The sequence below is a fragment of the Convolutriloba macropyga genome, chromosome 5 (assembly GCF_964194025.1).
Source record: "Convolutriloba macropyga chromosome 5, txConMacr16.3, whole genome shotgun sequence".
Taxonomy (NCBI): domain Eukaryota; kingdom Metazoa; phylum Xenacoelomorpha; order Acoela; family Convolutidae; genus Convolutriloba; species Convolutriloba macropyga.
This window is the reverse complement of record NC_134472.1, coordinates 32275521-32294975: the sequence shown is the minus strand read 5'-3', so window position 1 is coordinate 32294975 and position 19455 is coordinate 32275521. Positions and strand designations below refer to the sequence as shown.

At 33.9% G+C, this 19455-nt stretch overlaps 1 protein-coding gene across 1 annotated transcript in view; it reads left to right on the top strand.

Moving 5' to 3' along the window:
* The window catches only part of LOC142339954 (uncharacterized), a 48327-nt gene that overhangs the window by 7225 nt on the left and 21647 nt on the right, over positions 1–19455 (top strand). The window contains exons 3-4 of the mRNA XM_075390324.1: positions 4562–4710; positions 7506–7659. Of these exons, the coding sequence (XP_075246439.1) occupies positions 4562–4710; positions 7506–7652 (296 nt within the window). The 3' untranslated portion in view covers positions 7653–7659. The remainder of the gene's footprint in view (positions 1–4561; positions 4711–7505; positions 7660–19455) is intronic.

Sequence of the window (19455 nt, the reverse complement as noted above, 5' to 3'; positions counted from 1 at the left end):
CTGACCCTTTTGACTTTTTGTCCTCAAAAACGGGATATACAGGTAGCGCTCAGTGGGCATTAAGTGCGCTTAGAGCCGTTCAGCTCACTAGTTTCCAAGTAAACGATTCACAGAAACTGCTTTGGAGATTTGTACTTATGCTGTGAAGGGCGGCTTTTAGAGGTTGACCCTCACAACACCCCTCATCAGCCCCCTCTCGCTTAACACTACCCCCACTTCTACCTCAATACCCACCCCTACCCATCGTTTAGGCTGTAAGGGGCCGAAAATTCCCCTGCCATTGTTGCCCACCCCTCCCCCAAATGTTGCCCCCCAGCAGCACCCTCCCCCCTCCCGGTGCAGCAGTAAGGGGACCGTAGCAAAAAAGTCCCCATACAACCGTTACCCACCCCCTCTGTTGCCCCCATCAGCCCCCTCGGTGCAGCATCACGCCCACCCAAGTTGCGCTCACCTCACTCCCCGTCAACTAAGCTAAAGCTATCCTCACTAAACCATGGCTATCTACTGGCAAAGCCAACCGCTCGCCGGTTGTTTGACAGCAATTCGCCCGACGTTGGTCAATTATGTTACATTTTTTGAAGCGGTGTTGACCCAATTTGAAAATTGCCTTGAAAGTTTTGATTGCATTTATGTGGCAGCCAAAAATTTCATCTCAAAACATACAGATAGAAATGTTTTATTAAAAATGTCGAAAATATTTTTCAATCAGTTTTGTGATTTACAATTAACTTGGCTAACTTGCAAAAAGCATCGTTCGAAAGCAGTCGCGCCCTTTTTCATGCATGAATAGAAACTTTTTGTGCGGCGTAAAACAATGACCAACTTCGCGTTAAATCTAAGATCTCTGGAAATCCTGATAAAAATATACGTAATATTCCTAATTATTTTTTTTAGAAAAGTTCTCGAAAAAGACAACAAAATGTTCTCTGACTAACAAAGATTGTGATCTGGAATTTATGTTTATTTGATTAGATTGCTACAGAGTCAAAGAAAAAACTTCAAATTAACCCCATTTTAGCACGGCAACGCTAACATAATGAACTCAAACTTTTCTGGCTATAACAAATGTTTAAGTTAATTTTTAAATTTAGTTGAAGCAAATGAAGATTGCCGTCATATGAGTAATTGAAAGCCTTATTCTTCCCCTGCAGTAGTTATCAAATCAGTTACTAAAAAAGATATGTATATATATATATATATATATATATATATATATATATATATATATATATTCTAGTCGTCCAATGCTAGTCAATTTTCGAAAGACCATAAATGGTAAAGTTGCTCATTTCAATTAGAGAGTTTCACAGCATGATTTGGACACTCAGAAACTAGCTAGGAATTGCCTTCGGTAATCACAATCTACTATTTTAAGGTTAATTAGTTTCTGAAATGATAATTGGCTTTTCTAACAAACTGTAAACCATAATGACGCTATTGAAGATCTAGAATCCCGCGGAATCAATTTTTCCTATTTAGTGCAAGTAACTCAAGAACACAAAAGCAGGTCTATGGCAACGAGCGACGAAACCAACAAACCGAGGATGAAATTATTTTCGATAACTGTGCTGAAAATTCTCGTCTGTGATAAACACCTGCTGGGAAGAAACCTAAACTTAGAACGAAATTTCTATCAACTTATTGAAAAAAAACACGGCTGAGAAAACTAGACGCATTATATCTATTTTGTTGACCTTGGTTTCTTTTGCTCACAAGGTTTCTTTTGCAACATTTTTAATCACAAGAAATTTCCCAAAGGACTGGCTATAGTTTTCTTCTGTTCATAAAAATGCAATCTTCAAGATCTCATCATGACTATAACAAAAGTGAAATATTTGAGTGGTCCAGTTAAAAAGTTTTGCTCACGAAAAGCTAGAAAACTATTTTTTACTGAATGAACAACTCACTAGGTTAATTTATGGCTTAAATTAGAAACTTTGTTCATCAAAAATCTGGCCAATTTGAAAACATTTTTTAAAAAAAACTTCCTTGTTTTTTTCTCGCTATCACTTTATTTTCGATCTCCACTGAACAAATTTTGAAATAAAAATTATGAAATTTCTCTTCCGACTATGAGACGACTGAAAACGGACCTTATGGTCTAATGGCGATCTTACTGGTGCTTTTTTTTGAAGTGTATTTATCAAGATTGTAAGTGCTCTATTGATTCTGTAAAGACACCAGTAAATAATTTATTTTTATTAATAGCCGCCCTCATCTTCTCAGCCGGCTATTATAGCGCTCCTATTTTTTACAATTCAAGAATTGGATTGTATTGGTGATCTGTCTTTTTTTTATTTTTGTAAGATTTTTTCACACCTGTATTCATGACTTTGAGCTTTCAAAACGGGATAAACAGGTAAAGCTCAGCGGGCATCAAGTTTCATTAGAGGCCCGCGGTTAGTAGTCCCTCAAGTACTCAGAGTGTTGAAGCTACTGGGAAGGCCGTAATTCAAGGTTAAAAGGTCATTTTTGGGAGTTTTTGAGCCTAAAATAATGAAATCTTTAGCACTGTTGCGTCATTTTTTTGGATTTTTTGTTAGAGCAGTCTGAAATTGAGGTTTATTAAAGTTGATAAAGGTCCTTTGCAAGAGGTAATTGCTTTTTACGGCCACTTTAAGCGCTATATCTATTGCTACTCCAAACATAAACACGGTAATTTATACTAATTTTTTCTTATTGTTTGAAATTTTTTGTCATTTGTTGAGTTGTTTTAAACTTTGATGTCAAAAAAGCTCCTCTGGGGTTTAATAATAAGTTATTGCATAGTTTCTAGTGGTAATGAAGTGGTTTTAAACATTTTAACTTTATGATTTTTTTTTAATCAAACTTGTTTTTTTTCAAATTTTCTGACATTTATTATCATTGTTCAAGTTTTCCAGCCCCAGGGGGCAAGAAGCCTCATCTAGGGTTTGCTAACAGTTTACCGAACATATTTTTTTGCCATGGAATGGTATTCAACATTTTAATATCTTTTACCAATTTTTTACCAAAGTTGCAATTTTTTTCTTTAAATTTTTGAAGTTTTTATTCAGTGGCCAGGGAATCTCCTATAGGGTTAGCTAGTATGTTACTACATAGTTTCTAGGGGCAATAAAATTGTTTCCAATTTTTTAATTTTGCAATTGTAGGGAATTTTTAAAATAAAGCTTGCAATTTATAATTTTCGATTGTTTTCAAATTTTTGTGTCATTCTCTGAGTTTAACTATCTTTACTGGCCAACAAAACTTTTTAAATGTTGTAGACGTTTTACAAAACAGAACTCCAGAGTCAAAAAATGTTTTTATAGCCCTTTTTTTGGAAATTTTCTTTAAATTTTCTCTTCTCAGTTTCTTGATGCATTTGTCATATTTGTCCAGTTTATCTACATTTAGTGGCAGATTCATCTCTTTCAAGGTTTTTGCGTGAGTTAATGAGTATTTTGAAATGAGTCATATATGGCGCTCAAGTTAAAAGCTTCAAGGGTTTTAGCAATGATCGTTTTTTTGGGTAGTTTGTTTGATTCTTTTAGTTTCTCAACTTTCGAGATTTTGTCTTGTTGGCTGGGATTGTTCAATTGATCTGCTGGTCAGGTTCATTAGGTCTGTCTTTCATTCAATTACTTGGATTGTATTTCAGGACTTGTCCTGCTATGTTTTTTTACTTCGTCGAACATTTTTTCGCTTTACCATTTTGCCGCTTTTTCGACATTTTACGTGAAATCTTTTTGACTTCTCTAGGCTAGTTTCTCTCTTCTCTCATTCTGCAAAAAGTGAGTTTGAACATCAGTTGCTCAGCAAAGCAATTCAAAATGAACAGAGTCATAATAAAAAATTGAAGTCAGAAATAGAAACGGGATAAACTCATAAAGCCCAATTTTAGATGCCCGCTATGTGAATGTCGTTCCTATAAGTCTTAGTTACCATCTCCTATGCTTATTGGTATTGATAGTAGCCCCTGTAGCCTACCATCAAGCCTACGAAATACCATCAAAATAAATCGGACTTAAAAAATGTTTTTGTACAAAAATCTTTTTTTTTCAATATCTTCTATTCTTTCAATCCCAATCATGCTTATTGGAATCAACGGCGGCTATTTTCCGGCAATCTGCCGGGTATGTTTATTAATTCAACGGTAAGATAATAGCGGATATGAGTTTTCAAAACTGATCTGCAAAAACATAATATCCGGACAGATCTCGAACCGCTGAAACGAACTGGTTGAGGTAAATGTTTCCTTGTCAGAAATATTGGGAGAGAAGCTTTTAAATGGTAATTTTTCTCATATTATTACACCAATAGCTCAATAGTTTAGATCAAAACGACAAATACCTTTTTTTTACATTTTCCTGATGTTTTGTTCTATGTTATTTTTGCCTAAAATTAAACTTTGAGTGCGTCAGGTAGGTTTTCAAGTGACGGTTTTTCTTGTTTTGAAGTGGTGGTCGCCAAATTTCTTTTAAATCTAAGAACATGCCTCATGTCTACCTAAACTGTTTTCGTCCATTCGAGTTTTCGTATTGTATCCTACGCCCGTTCTGCAGACGTGGCAACTTAACTTGCATTTTGTTGATGATTTCAGTGGTGCTATTGACAACTGGCTGTATTCTGGTCACAGTTAGCATGGCACCATCTACAATACCCAAATCGACTCTATACACTAAAGTGGCAGCTCTGTCTGTAATGGGGGCTGCATCTAAAGCCGTGAATGGACAAGGGGGATCCACAACGGTATAACTTTTGTTCCTTGTCTTAATTTTGTAACATTAAAACCAGACAAGAAAGATTGCATAATGTGCTTTTGCATATTAAGTTTTATCCCGGAGCTATGAGCCAGAAAAATTCATCTAAGATTAAGAAGATAATATAGATTCAACTGGACGCAAACCTAGGGCCTTTCATAAAGATAAACGTGCTCGTACAAGATTTTTTGTCCTACTCGCCCCTAACGTTTTTGTTTCACCCTTAAAACCTTAGCTACGCTTCGGAATAGACTAACAGTAAAATCGTGACAAACCATAAACTCAGTTCTATCTAAGCTTTGAATGCAAATATGCGCAAAGCATAGAACTAAGCGAAAACATAACAGACTAACGTCGGACGAATAACACTAAAAAATTTGGCGTGAGCTTCTTTTTTTGCAACAAGTAAATTAAAAATTTTAACCATATGGTTAACTATACTTGAAACAAAAAAATGCTTCAAATCGTCAAAGCAAAATAATGAATATCAATCCAATCTCTTAGAGAATGAAATCATAAAATTTTCTTCTACATAAGTTTTGATGGCTCCAGGTTACTATTCAAAGGAGTTTTTCCTGTTGTGAGAGCAAGAAATCATTCAACGTTTTCTTAAAAAAGTTTTCTTATTTTGCCAACCGAAGCCATTGTGGTAACTTAATCCATTTTTGTACGCGTTAATGAAGAATCGAATTCATTCGAAAGTTGGTTGTGACATTCTGTCTAATTTCGAATTGTTCGGTTTGAGTGTTTTGATGAAGACTCAGACACCCCAGAAAACTTTCAGAATTTTTTTGTCTGGCTATACTGTAATGAAATTTGATTAGCGAAAAGTTAGCTTTTTTAGCTCAGCTGGTAGCATCCATGTCTGTATTATTAGATCTCTCGCTTTGTCATTCTTTTAGCGTAGAAACCACACCCTACACCCCAGTTAATCTGTGTGTTAAGGCTTTATAGTTTTTTTGCAGATAAATTTCAGAAAAAGATTGCCAAAAACGATTAGTGTGAAAGAACAAGTGATTTTAGAAAAAAAATGCGCGCGTCAAGTGGATTAGATTTCTTATTAAGTATACTGATTGGATAACATGAGCCATCTTTTTAAGGCTTTATTCGGCTCCTCATCAATGTAAGGGTTCCTGTCAATTTGAATACCAAGGTATCTGCAACAACTCGTTGTTGTGAGAACTTTGCGTTTATATAAAAATAGATCCGAAATAAGAATTATTTTACGAGAAAAAAATTTATTTGGTTATTTTGTATTCAAGGTTAGTGTGTTCATCTCTAAATTCTTCTGTTTTTTCTCTGTAAAGTTTCCTTTGTTTTTCAATGTAGGCTACTTTCTTTTCCACCACAGACATTACTTGTGTCATCTGTGAATTCAATTACTTTCTCCGTTTTGTTTTTTATAGATGAAAAATCGTTCACATATAAAAGAAGAATGAGTGGTCCTAAAGCAGTTTCCTGTGGCACACCGTGATTCACAATTTCACAATCAGAAAAAAATTCATTTTTTTAACATATTGTTTGCGGTTGGCAAGCAATTAAAACAGCAATTCCTTCGCTTCCTTGTAAAAACCATACTTTTCAATTTTTTAATGCGAAATATGCGAAATAGAATTTACTTCATTTTTTTGGTGCTGCGTGAGTACTAAATCAATTGTTGATGGAGCGAACAGGCTTATTAAAGCATGAAATTATATGTTATACGTTAATCAGAAGAATGTTCTTTGATAAAATATACAAAAAATAATACATATAAAGAGAATTAATTTTTCTAAAGTTTTGGAAATTTGAAAGAATATAAAAAATGAAAACGAAATTTCAAATTGAAAATAATATTCAAATTGATTAGCTGATTATAATTTATAATCTATACATTATTATTAGAAAGAACGAGGCGAAGGTTTTCCTCGTTTTGTTTTTTGAAAAAAAATCCTACTGTCGTTAGTTTAACCTACACTTTAGGTTTTAGTGTATCATTTTACTTGCCAATTGTCTTTGGGAAAATGAGAAACATAAAGGACTCTATTTTTTGTCTAAGCATAAATCCGTTATCATATATAATCCGTTCTCTCAAATAACGATCAGTATTGGTGTTCTCTAAATTAGTTTGTGAAATTTCGATTTTGTATAATTTCAGAAGACGAACGCCATTGATTAGCAATAACAAGTTGAAAATGTTCTCAAAAAAGTTTTTGAATCTTAATGATTTTCATTTATCGTTTTTATTGGTGCCACTTTTGTATCTTACAGTAAAAATGTCAGCTGAAATCCTTCTTTATGTATACTATCGAAAAACTATCGAAAAACCAAATTTAACCATCAACCTCAATTTAAGACTACCGGGGTCAAGGGAATAAACCCCGGCCAAAATAAGCCCCCATATTAACAAGTGCCACGGGCTACTAAGGCATTATCAAATACGCTAATTGCGTAGTTTACTAACAGTCTAGTTGGGGGGGGGTCATTTCCCTGGAAAGGGCATGAACTTTGTTTTCTTTGCAATCATTCTATATAGAGCATCCTTATCTTGACAGCAACCCTGACCTAATTTTGTCAGAAAAGATGGATGCGGCGAAATCTTTCTTGTAAGCGACTTTCGGTTAGAGTCGAATTCTTGGAAGAATTACGGTTAATTGCGTTAATTTTTTAACCGTTATCAGCACATTCAATCAATTTTTGCACGGTATTATGTCATAAACCGGAAATCTTTTAGCGGTGAATTTTTGTAAAAGCTTGAAGCGTGTAATGGAAATCTGTGGTAGAAACTATTTGAGTACTTTAAAGGTGAATTGGGCATTTTTCATGCCGTGGTGTGCGCTGTTGTTTTCATTGGTGGCGACGTTGATGCTGCTGTTGATACTGGTGATGAAGGCACCCTTGAAGAAGAGAAGAAGACGACGCACTGGCAGACCTAAGAAAGGGAAAAAGTAAAAAACAGGTTGGCAATCGTGTTCTACCCTGCCGTGTTCTCATCGTGCTGATTGAACATTTCAAGCGTCAGTTTCAATTGCGAAACATTCAGAAAAAGTTGAGCAAAGTTTTTGTAGGGAAGTCATTGCTTTGGCCTTTCCTATTATCATCTAAACTTATCTCGTTTGATGCCAAATTGATTTTTTCCCATCGCTCTACCCGGGCCGAGGATTTTGCCCAAAAATAACGGGGAAAAGAGTGTAAAGAGTGTAAAAATAATATTTTTACACCGTTAGTGCCCCCCTTATTAAGGGTGGAATTCCCTGTTAGAGTGTAATTTTAGCGGTGTAATTTTAAGATTTAACGGTGGAAAAAGAGTGGAATAACTTATTTTTACACTCTTTTGATTACACTGTTGAAACTTAAATTTACACTCTTTATTACACCGTTAAAACTTATTTTTACACTCTTTATTACACCGTTAAAACTTATTGTTACACTCTTTGTTACACCGTTAAAACTTATTGTTACACTCTTTTTTACACTCTTTTTCTATAATTTACACCCGTAAATTACACTTTAATATGTAATTCCACCCTTAATAAGGGGGGCACTAACGGTGTAAAAATATTATTTTTACACTCTTTACACTCTTTTCCCCGTTATTAAACCCTTAGTTATAGAAGGGCACTAACGGTGTAAAAATATTATTTTTACACTCTTTACACTCTTTTCCCCGTTATTTTTGGGCAAAATCCTCGGCCCTTAAACCGTCTCGAAAGCACGCGGTAGTCTGATCAGATGCACTAAATGAGTCTATAAATTTAGCTACAGTAGTGTCGGAAATATCTCAATTTGATTTTAAAAAATCAACTTATGAGATTTTTCCATTATGATTTGGGTGTGTTTCCCTCCTCCTTATCTCAACCGGGCTGGGGACCGGCTACGGCGGAGTTATGAACATTCAACTATAGGAGATTTTTGAGCAAAGCACTGGCCAAAAAACCAGGTCTAAACTCTATCTCCAAAGAAAATAAAAGCAAACAATAAATAAAACAATTATATAAACCATTATATAAAATTCAATAATTGCAATTTAAACGAAATAATAGCAAATTTCCGTATGAAAAACTAACTTTTTTTCTAGGAAGGTTAGGCGGACCATTCTTTTTGCATTACAACCTAAATAGTACTGGTAGTCTGGGATATCAATTTGGTTCACTTTGAACAACTCCTTGACCCGATGAAAAAGACCTATTTTTAAAATTATTTATTTGAAATAATAGCAAATTTCCGTATGAAAAACTAATTTTTTTTCTAGGAAAGTTAGGCGAACCATTCTTTTTGCATTACAACCTAAATAGTACTGGTAGTCTGGGATATCAATTTGGTTCACTTTGAACAACTCCTTGACCCGATGAAAAAGACCTATTTTTAAAATTATTTATTTGAAATAATAGCAAATTTCCGTATGAAAAACTAACTTTTTTTCTAGGAAGGTTAGGCGGACCATTCTTTTTGCATTACAACCTAAATAGTACTGGTAGTCTGGGATATCAATTTGGTTCACTTTGAACAACTCCTTGACCCGATGAAAAAGACCTATTTTTAAAATTATTTATTTGAAATAATAGCAAATTTCCGTATGAAAAACTAATTTTTTTTCTAGGAAAGTTAGGCGAACCATTCTTTTTTCATAACAACCTAAATAGTACTGGTAGTCTGGGATATCAATTTGGTTCGATTTGGACAACTCCTTGACCCGACGAAATAGACCTATTTTTAAAATTCAATAATTGCAATTTAAACGAAATAATAGCAAATTTCCGTATGAAAAACTAACTTTTTTTCTAGGAAGGTTAGGCGGACCATTCTTTTTGCATTACAACCTAAATATTACTGGTAGTCTGGGATATCAATTTGGTTCACTTTGAACAACTCCTTGACCCGATGAAAAAGACCTATTTTTAAAATTATTTATTTGAAATAATAGCAAATTTCCGTATGAAAAACTAACTTTTTTTCTAGGAAGGTTAGGCGGACCATTCTTTTTGCATTACAACCTAAATAGTACTGGTAGTCTGGGATATCAATTTGGTTCACTTTGAACAACTCCTTGACCCGATGAAAAAGACCTATTTTTAAAATTATTTATTCGAAATAATAGCAAATTTCCGTATGAAAACCCAACTTTTTTTCTAGGCAAGCTATAGCAGAAATTCTTTTTGTTTTACACTCTAGGTACCTATGGGATTCTCCATACCGAGTTTAAATCGATTTGAACAACTCCTTGACCCGATGAAATTTCTATATTTTTGAAAATAGAATAAGCGAATAAGTCAAAATTTCCGTATGAAAAACTAACTTTTTTTCTAGGAAAGTTAGGCGGACCATTCTTTTTGCATTACAATTTAAATAGCACTGGTAGTCTGGGATATCAAGTTGGTTCACTTTGAACAACTCCTTGACCCGATGAAAAAGACCTATTTTTAAAATTATTTATTTGAAATAATAGCAAATTTCCGTATGAAAAACTAATTTTTTTTCTAGGAAAGTTAGGCGAACCATTCTTTTTTCATAACAACCTAAATAGTACTGGTAGTCTGGGATATCAATTTGGTTCGATTTGGACAACTCCTTGACCCGACGAAATAGACCTATTTTTAAAATTCAATAATTGCAATTTAAACGAAATAATAGCAAATTTCCGTATGAAAAACTAACTTTTTTTCTAGGAAGGTTAGGCGGACCATTCTTTTTGCATTACAACCTAAATAGTACTGGTAGTCTGGGATATCAATTTGGTTCACTTTGAACAACTCCTTGACCCGATGAAAAAGACCTATTTTTAAAATTATTTATTCGAAATAATAGCAAATTTCCGTATGAAAACCCAACTTTTTTTCTAGGCAAGCTATAGCAGAAATTCTTTTTGTTTTACACTCTAGGTACCTATGGGATTCTCCATACCGAGTTTAAATCGATTTGAACAACTCCTTGACCCGATGAAATTTCTATATTTTTGAAAATAGAATAAGCGAATAAGTCAAAATTTCCGTATGAAAAACTAACTTTTTTTCTAGGAAAGTTAGGCGGACCATTCTTTTTGCATTACAATTTAAATAGCACTGGTAGTCTGGGATATCAAATTGGTTCACTTTGAACAACTCCTTGACCCGATGAAAAAGACCTATTTTTAAAATTATTTATTTGAAATAATAGCAAATTTCCGTATGAAAAACTAATTTTTTTTCTAGGAAAGTTAGGCGAACCATTCTTTTTTCATAACAACCTAAATAGTACTGGTAGTCTGGGATATCAATTTGGTTCGATTTGGACAACTCCTTGACCCGACGAAATAGACCTATTTTTAAAATTCAATAATTGCAATTTAAACGAAATAATAGCAAATTTCCGTATGAAAAACTAACTTTTTTCTAGGAAGGTTAGGCGGACCATTCTTTTTGCATTACAACCTAAATAGTACTGGTAGTCTGGGATATCAATTTGGTTCACTTTGAACAACTCCTTGACCCGATGAAAAAGACCTATTTTTAAAATTATTTATTCGAAATAATAGCAAATTTCCGTATGAAAACCCAACTTTTTTTCTAGGCAAGCTATAGCAGAAATTCTTTTTGTTTTACACTCTAGGTACCTATGGGATTCTCCATACCGAGTTTAAATCGATTTGAACAACTCCTTGACCCGATGAAATTTCTATATTTTTGAAAATAGAATAAGCGAATAAGTCAAAATTTCCGTATGAAAAACTAACTTTTTTTCTAGGAAAGTTAGGCGGACCATTCTTTTTGCATTACAATTTAAATAGCACTGGTAGTCTGGGATATCAATTTGGTTCACTTTGAACAACTCCTTGACCCGATGAAAAAGACCTATTTTTAAAATTATTTATTCGAAATAATAGCAAATTTCCGTATGAAAACCCAACTTTTTTTCTAGGCAAGCTATAGCAGAAATTCTTTTTGTTTTACACTCTAGGTACCTATGGGATTCTCCATACCGAGTTTAAATCGATTTGAACAACTCCTTGACCCGATGAAATTTCTATATTTTTGAAAATAGAATAAGCGAATAAGTCAAAATTTCCGTATGAAAAACTAACTTTTTTTCTAGGAAAGTTAGGCGGACCATTCTTTTTGCATTACAATTTAAATAGCACTGGTAGTCTGGGATATCAAATTGGTTCACTTTGAACAACTCCTTGACCCGATGAAAAAGACCTATTTTTAAAATTATTTATTTGAAATAATAGCAAATTTCCGTATGAAAAACTAATTTTTTTTCTAGGAAAGTTAGGCGAACCATTCTTTTTTCATAACAACCTAAATAGTACTGGTAGTCTGGGATATCAATTTGGTTCGATTTGGACAACTCCTTGACCCGACGAAATAGACCTATTTTTAAAATTCAATAATTGCAATTTAAACGAAATAATAGCAAATTTCCGTATGAAAAACTAACTTTTTTTCTAGGAAGGTTAGGCGGACTATTCTTTTTGCATTACAACCTAAATAGTACTGGTAGTCTGGGATATCAATTTGGTTCACTTTGAACAACTCCTTGACCCGATGAAAAAGACCTATTTTTAAAATTATTTATTCGAAATAATAGCAAATTTCCGTATGAAAACCCAACTTTTTTTCTAGGCAAGCTATAGCAGAAATTCTTTTTGTTTTACACTCTAGGTACCTATGGGATTCCCCATACCGAGTTTAAATCGATTTGAACAACTCCTTGACCCGATGAAATTTCTATATTTTTGAAAATAGAATAAGCGAATAAGTCAAAATTTCCGTATGAAAAACTAACTTTTTTTCTAGGAAAGTTAGGCGGACCATTCTTTTTGCATTACAATTTAAATAGCACTGGTAGTCTGGGATATCAAATTGGTTCACTTTGAACAACTCCTTAACCCGATGAAATTTCTATATTTTTGAAAATAGAATAAGCGAATAAGTCAAAATTTCCGTATGAAAAACTAACTTTTTTCCTAGGCAAGCTATAGCAAAATTTCTTTTTGTTTTAGACTCTATATATACAGGGAATACTCCATACCAAAATTGGTTCGGTTTGGACAACTCCTTGACCCGACGAAATAGACCTATTTTTAAAATAATACTCGCAAAATAATTCGAAATAATAGCAAATTTCCGTATGAAAACCCAACTTTTTTTCTAGGCAAGCTATAGCAGAAATTCTTTTTGTTTTACACTCTAGGTACCTATGGGATTCTCCATACCGAGTTTAAATCGATTTGAACAACTCCTTGACCCGATGAAATTTCTATATTTTTGAAAATAGAATAAGCGAATAAGTCAAAATTTCCGTATGAAAAACTAACTTTTTTCCTAGGCAAGCTATAGCAAAATTTCTTTTTGTTTTAGACTCTATATATACAGGGGATACTCCATACCAAAATTGGTTCGATTTGGACAACTCCTTGACCCGACGAAATAGACCTATTTTTAAAATTCAATAATTGCAATTTAAACGAAATAATAGCAAATTTCCGTATGAAAAACTAACTTTTTTTCTAGGCAAGCTATAGCAGAAATTCTTTTTGTTTTACACTCTAGATACCTATGGGATTCTCCATACGGAGTTTGGTTTGATTTGGACAACTCCTCGACCCGACGAAATTGACCTATTTTTAAAATTATTTATTTGAAATAATAGCAAATTTCCGTATGAAAAATTAACTTTTTTTCTAGGAAAGTTAGGCGGACCGTTCTTTTTGCATAACAACCTAAAAAGTACTGGTAGTCTGGGATATCAATTTGGTTCACTTTGAACAACTCCTTGACCCGATGAAATTTCTATATTTTTGAAAATAGAATAAGCGAATAAGTCAAAATTTCCGTATGAAAAACTAACTTTTTTCCTAGGCAAGCTATAGCAAAATTTTTTTTTGTTTTAGACTCTATATATACAGGGGATACTCCATACCAAAATTGGTTCGATTTGGACAACTCCTTGACCCGACGAAATAGACCTATTTTTAAAATTCAATAATTGCAATTTAAACGAAATAATAGCAAATTTCCGTATGAAAAACTAACTTTTTTTCTAGGCAAGCTATAGCAGAAATTCTTTTTGTTTTACACTCTAGATACCTATGGGATTCTCCATACCGAGTTTGGTTTGATTTGGACAACTCCTCGACCCGACGAAATTGACCTATTTTTAAAATTATTTATTTGAAATAATAGCAAATTTCCGTATGAAAAACTAACTTTTTTTCTAGGAAAGTTAGGCGGACCGTTCTTTTTGCATAACAACCTAAAAAGTACTGGTAGTCTGGGATATCAATTTGGTTCACTTTGAACAACTCCTTGACCCGATGAAATTTCTATATTTTTGAAAATAGAATAAGCGAATAAGTCAAAATTTCCGTATGAAAAACTAACTTTTTTTCTAGGCAAGCTATAGCAGAAATTCTTTTTGTTTTACACTCTAGATACCTATGGGATTCTCCATACCGAGTTTGGTTTGATTTGGACAACTCCTCGACCCGACGAAATTGACCTATTTTTAAAATTATTTATTTGAAATAATAGCAAATTTCCGTATGAAAAACTAACTTTTTTTCTAGGAAAGTTAGGCGGACCGTTCTTTTTGCATAACAACCTAAAAAGTACTGGTAGTCTGGGATATCAATTTGGTTCACTTTGAACAACTCCTTGACCCGATGAAATTTCTATATTTTTGAAAATAGAATAAGCGAATAAGTCAAAATTTCCGTATGAAAAACTAACTTTTTTCCTAGGCAAGCTATAGCAGAAATTCTTTTTGTTTTACACTCTAGATACCTATGGGATTCTCCATACCGAGTTTAAATCGATTTGAACAACTCCTTGACCCGATGAAATTTCTATATTTTTGAAAATAGAATAAGCGAATAAGTCAAAATTTCCGTATGAAAAACTAACTTTTTTTCTAGGAAAGTTAGGCGGACCGTTCTTTTTGCATAACAACCTAAAAAGTACTGGTAGTCTGGGATATCAATTTGGTTCACTTTGAACAACTCCTTGACCCGATGAAATTTCTATATTTTTGAAAATAGAATAAGCGAATAAGTCAAAATTTCCGTATGAAAAACTAACTTTTTTTCTAGGCAAGCTATAGCAGAAATTCTTTTTGTTTTACACTCTAGATACCTATGGGATTCTCCATACCGAGTTTGGTTTGATTTGGACAACTCCTCGACCCGACGAAATTGACCTATTTTTAAAATTATTTATTTGAAATAATAGCAAATTTCCGTATGAAAAACTAACTTTTTTTCTAGGAAAGTTAGGCGGACCGTTCTTTTTGCATAACAACCTAAAAAGTACTGGTAGTCTGGGATATCAATTTGGTTCACTTTGAACAACTCCTTGACCCGATGAAATTTCTATATTTTTGAAAATAGAATAAGCGAATAAGTCAAAATTTCCGTATGAAAAACTAACTTTTTTCCTAGGCAAGCTATAGCAGAAATTCTTTTTGTTTTACACTCTAGATACCTATGGGATTCTCCATACCGAGTTTAAATCGATTTGAACAACTCCTTGACCCGATGAAATTTCTATATTTTTGAAAATAGAATAAGCGAATAAGTCAAAATTTCCGTATGAAAAACTAACTTTTTTTCTAGGAAAGTTAGGCGGACCGTTCTTTTTGCATAACAACCTAAAAAGTACTGGTAGTCTGGGATATCAATTTGGTTCACTTTGAACAACTCCTTGACCCGATGAAATTTCTATATTTTTGAAAATAGAATAAGCGAATAAGTCAAAATTTCCGTATGAAAAACTAACTTTTTTTCTAGGCAAGCTATAGCAGAAATTCTTTTTGTTTTACACTCTAGATACCTATGGGATTCTCCATACCGAGTTTGGTTTGATTTGGACAACTCCTCGACCCGACGAAATTGACCTATTTTTAAAATTATTTATTTGAAATAATAGCAAATTTCCGTATGAAAAACTAACTTTTTTTCTAGGAAAGTTAGGCGGACCGTTCTTTTTGCATAACAACCTAAAAAGTACTGGTAGTCTGGGATATCAATTTGGTTCACTTTGAACAACTCCTTGACCCGATGAAATTTCTATATTTTTGAAAATAGAATAAGCGAATAAGTCAAAATTTCCGTATGAAAAACTAACTTTTTTCCTAGGCAAGCTATAGCAGAAATTCTTTTTGTTTTACACTCTAGATACCTATGGGATTCTCCATACCGAGTTTGGTTTGATTTGGACAACTCCTCGACCCGACGAAATTGACCTATTTTTAAAATTATTTATTTGAAATAATAGCAAATTTCCGTATGAAAAACTAACTTTTCTTCTAGGAAAGTTAGGCGGACCATTCTTTTTGCATAACAACCTAAAAATTACTGGTAGTCTGGGATATCAATTTGGTTCACTTTGAACAAATCCTTGACCCGATGAAATTTCTATATTTTTGAAAATAGAATAAGCGAATAAGTCAAAATTTCCGTATGAAAAACTAACTTTTTTCCTAGGCGAGCTATAGCAGAAATTCTTTTTGTTTTACACTCTAGATACCTATGGGATTCTCCATACCGAGTTTGGTTTGATTTGGACAACTCCTCGACCCGACGAAATTGACCTATTTTTAAAATTATTTATTTGAAATAATAGCAAATTTCCGTATGAAAAACTAACTTTTTTTCTAGGAAAGTTAGGCGGACCATTCTTTTTGCATAACAACCTAAAAAGTACTGGTAGTCTGGGATATTAATTTGGTTCACTTTGAACAACTCCTTGACCCGATGAAATTTCTATATTTTTGAAAATAGAATAAGCGAATAAGTCAAAATTTCCGTATGAAAAACTAACTTTTTTCCTAGGCAAGCTATAGCAGAAATTCGTTTTGTTTTACACTCTAAATACCTATGGGATTCTCCATACCAAGTTTGGTTCGATTTGGACAATTCCTTGACCCGATAAAAATGACCTATTTTTAAAAATTATTTAAAATTAATTATTCGAATTAATCGGAAATTTACGTATGAAGCAATATATATCAAGCAATATGAACATATTTGATTTATGAAAATAAGTTTGAAGCAATATTATATTGAATCAATATAAAAATTTTCGGAAAAAGTCTCTATAGTTGAATTTATAATCAACTTTTCGAATTCTTTCCAGTATGCTCTGTTCATGTTACCCTCCTCCTTTTTCATTCCGGACTTGGGACCGGCAGTGGTGGAGTTACAAAAAGATTTAGGAGAAATAAGCACAGCACCAGGTACACAACCAGGCTCAAGGAACTCTCTCCAAATGTAAACAAACAAACAGATATTTCTTTTGTTTGAAGGTTATAGGAGAGATAAGCATAGCACTAGATACAAAACCAAGCTCCAAAACTCTCCAAATCTAAACAAATAGATACTATTTTTTTGTTTAGAGGTTATAGGAGAAATGAGGAGAGCACTAGATACAAATCAGGGCTCAAAGAGCACTCTCCAAACCTAACATAAAATTATCTATTATCTAATTAAATTTCGAAGCGTTCAGAAACACCCGCTAAAGTCCCGGAATTTCAAATTTAAAGATTTAAATCCGCGGTCGAAGCGGGCAGAAACACCCACTAACGTTTATTGCGTACTTCAACATTATTAAAATTTTTAAGTAATATTAAAATTAACTTAAACAAGTAACAAAGTTAAAAGCAGAACTAGTAATAAAAATTCGAAGCGGACAGAAACACCCGCTAACGTCCCGGAATTTCAAATTTAAAGTTTTAAATCCGCGGTCGAAGCGGGCAGAAACACCCGCTAACGTTTATTGCGTATTTCAACATTATTAAAGTTTTGAATGTATGTATGTATTTAAGTAAGTACGAAATTAAATTTGTATGTATGAAAAACTATCAAGTAAACTTTGAATTTATGATCACAACACGAAAACCGAGCTTCAGAAAACGGCAAACTCATCAACTAAACAATATAATATCAAATGATTTAAACAGGCAAAACTCGACTAAACTATCAGAACAAGTAAAAATTAAATTTTAAGAACTAAACGGTCCTTCAAATCTAGTCGTGCTCGAAATGTTTTAGCACGTTGATAAAGTAAAGATCGCCCAGGAAGAAAAACTTGATAAGCTTATTTTGAACTGAATCCACTCTCAGAAGCTGAATGTCAGGCAATTCTGTAACACGATATGCAAGAGGCTCAAGGACACCTGATTCCTTTTCAAATTCTGTCGACCTGAGATCAATAACGACTGTTTCAATTATCTCGTACAGCTGTACTAAACAGAAGATCGCTGAACTTCGATCTACGAACAGTAGAATCTGACCCACCTTAAACTCACCATCCTCACGAATTGCGACAAAACTGTTAGCGTTTGATCTCGTATAACTCTGGCTGTCAAGATGGAACAGCCCTCGAAATCTGCCGAATAAACGAGCTTCTGGAAACTTAGCTTGGGTCTCATTGAAAACGTCATTCCTTTCTACGCACAAGTCCTCTTTGAAATCGCTAGGTTTGTTTTTCAGTTTTTTAATAAAACATGTCAGATTGTCTTCTTTCGTTTCAAAGCTGCCAAGTTGTCGATTACGAATATAGCGACTGACAATCAGACTGCAAGTATTTACCGTTCCAGTCAGAGTTCTTATAAGGTGGTTGTTTGCGTTCTCAAACATCGTAGCCGAAGTAGTCCACAATGGCCCAAAGGTGGCGCACTGCCATGCTAGATGTCTTAGTAAATGATAATTGATAGAATCAAATTTTCTAAGCGGATAGCGAAACGACATATTATAGCAAAAGGCTTCTAAAATATGTCCGCATAGGCTTGCTTGTGATACACTCTCGTACATGGATCGTAGTGAAAATGCTAGGTAATCAAGATTTTGAATGTTAGTCTCATGGGCGACAGAACTTTCGAAAAACTTACGAAAAACTATGGGTGAAAAATAAAGAAGAAAAGTTTTCAATTCATTTGCTTTGAAATGATCAAGTGAGCGCAGTGATCTGATCGACCGCTTGAACTCGCTTGGTAAACGTACTTTTTCAGTTGCATTGTCAATTTCGGCTATTTCAATCGAGCTGAGTTGTTCAGCGAAATATTTGATGATATCGTGAGCAACACCCTTAAGGCATTGGTGCATGGTGTCTATAGGGCAGGTCAATGGCAGGTTCGGAACAATGTCGAAAATTTTCGAGCGTCCTTTGACACCCAAGGTGTCAACTTCTGGATCCTTCTCTTTTCTTCCCTTTCTTTCGTCAACGACTCCGCTCTCAAATAGTCTAACCAAGTGCTCATGCTCTGCAGGATTCCTCATTGTGAAGGTGCGATCATTCGGGTACGAATGACTACCTGGAAATCTCTGAATTCCCCTCATAGTACAAAGCCCACAGCCATAATAACCGTTGAATTTTTTCATTTTTAGAACATCATGTTTGCAGACGAGGTCGACAATCAAGAAAATTGTAGTGAAGCGGATTTGGTACGAACGTTCATTGTATTTAATATTCTCTACTTTTGAAATCTCAGAAGCATAGTGATCAAAAATGGGATCCCACGAAATTTCTCCTTTGCCGTACCACAAAGAACAGAGAAAAATATTATCGAATGATGATCTGAGTTTTGGTGGCAGGTCAGCTAAAGCAACCCAGAGAGGGTAAGCGGAGCAATCACTAGATTCTCGAACCTGAACTCCGTCAACGTTAATTATAAGTTTCAAATGGATTGTACCTTCCTCAAAAAGACTCGAGAGTTTTAGATCTGTTTTTGTTTCTGGGTCTGCGTATTTCACTATTTCATTAATGTACTTTTGAACATT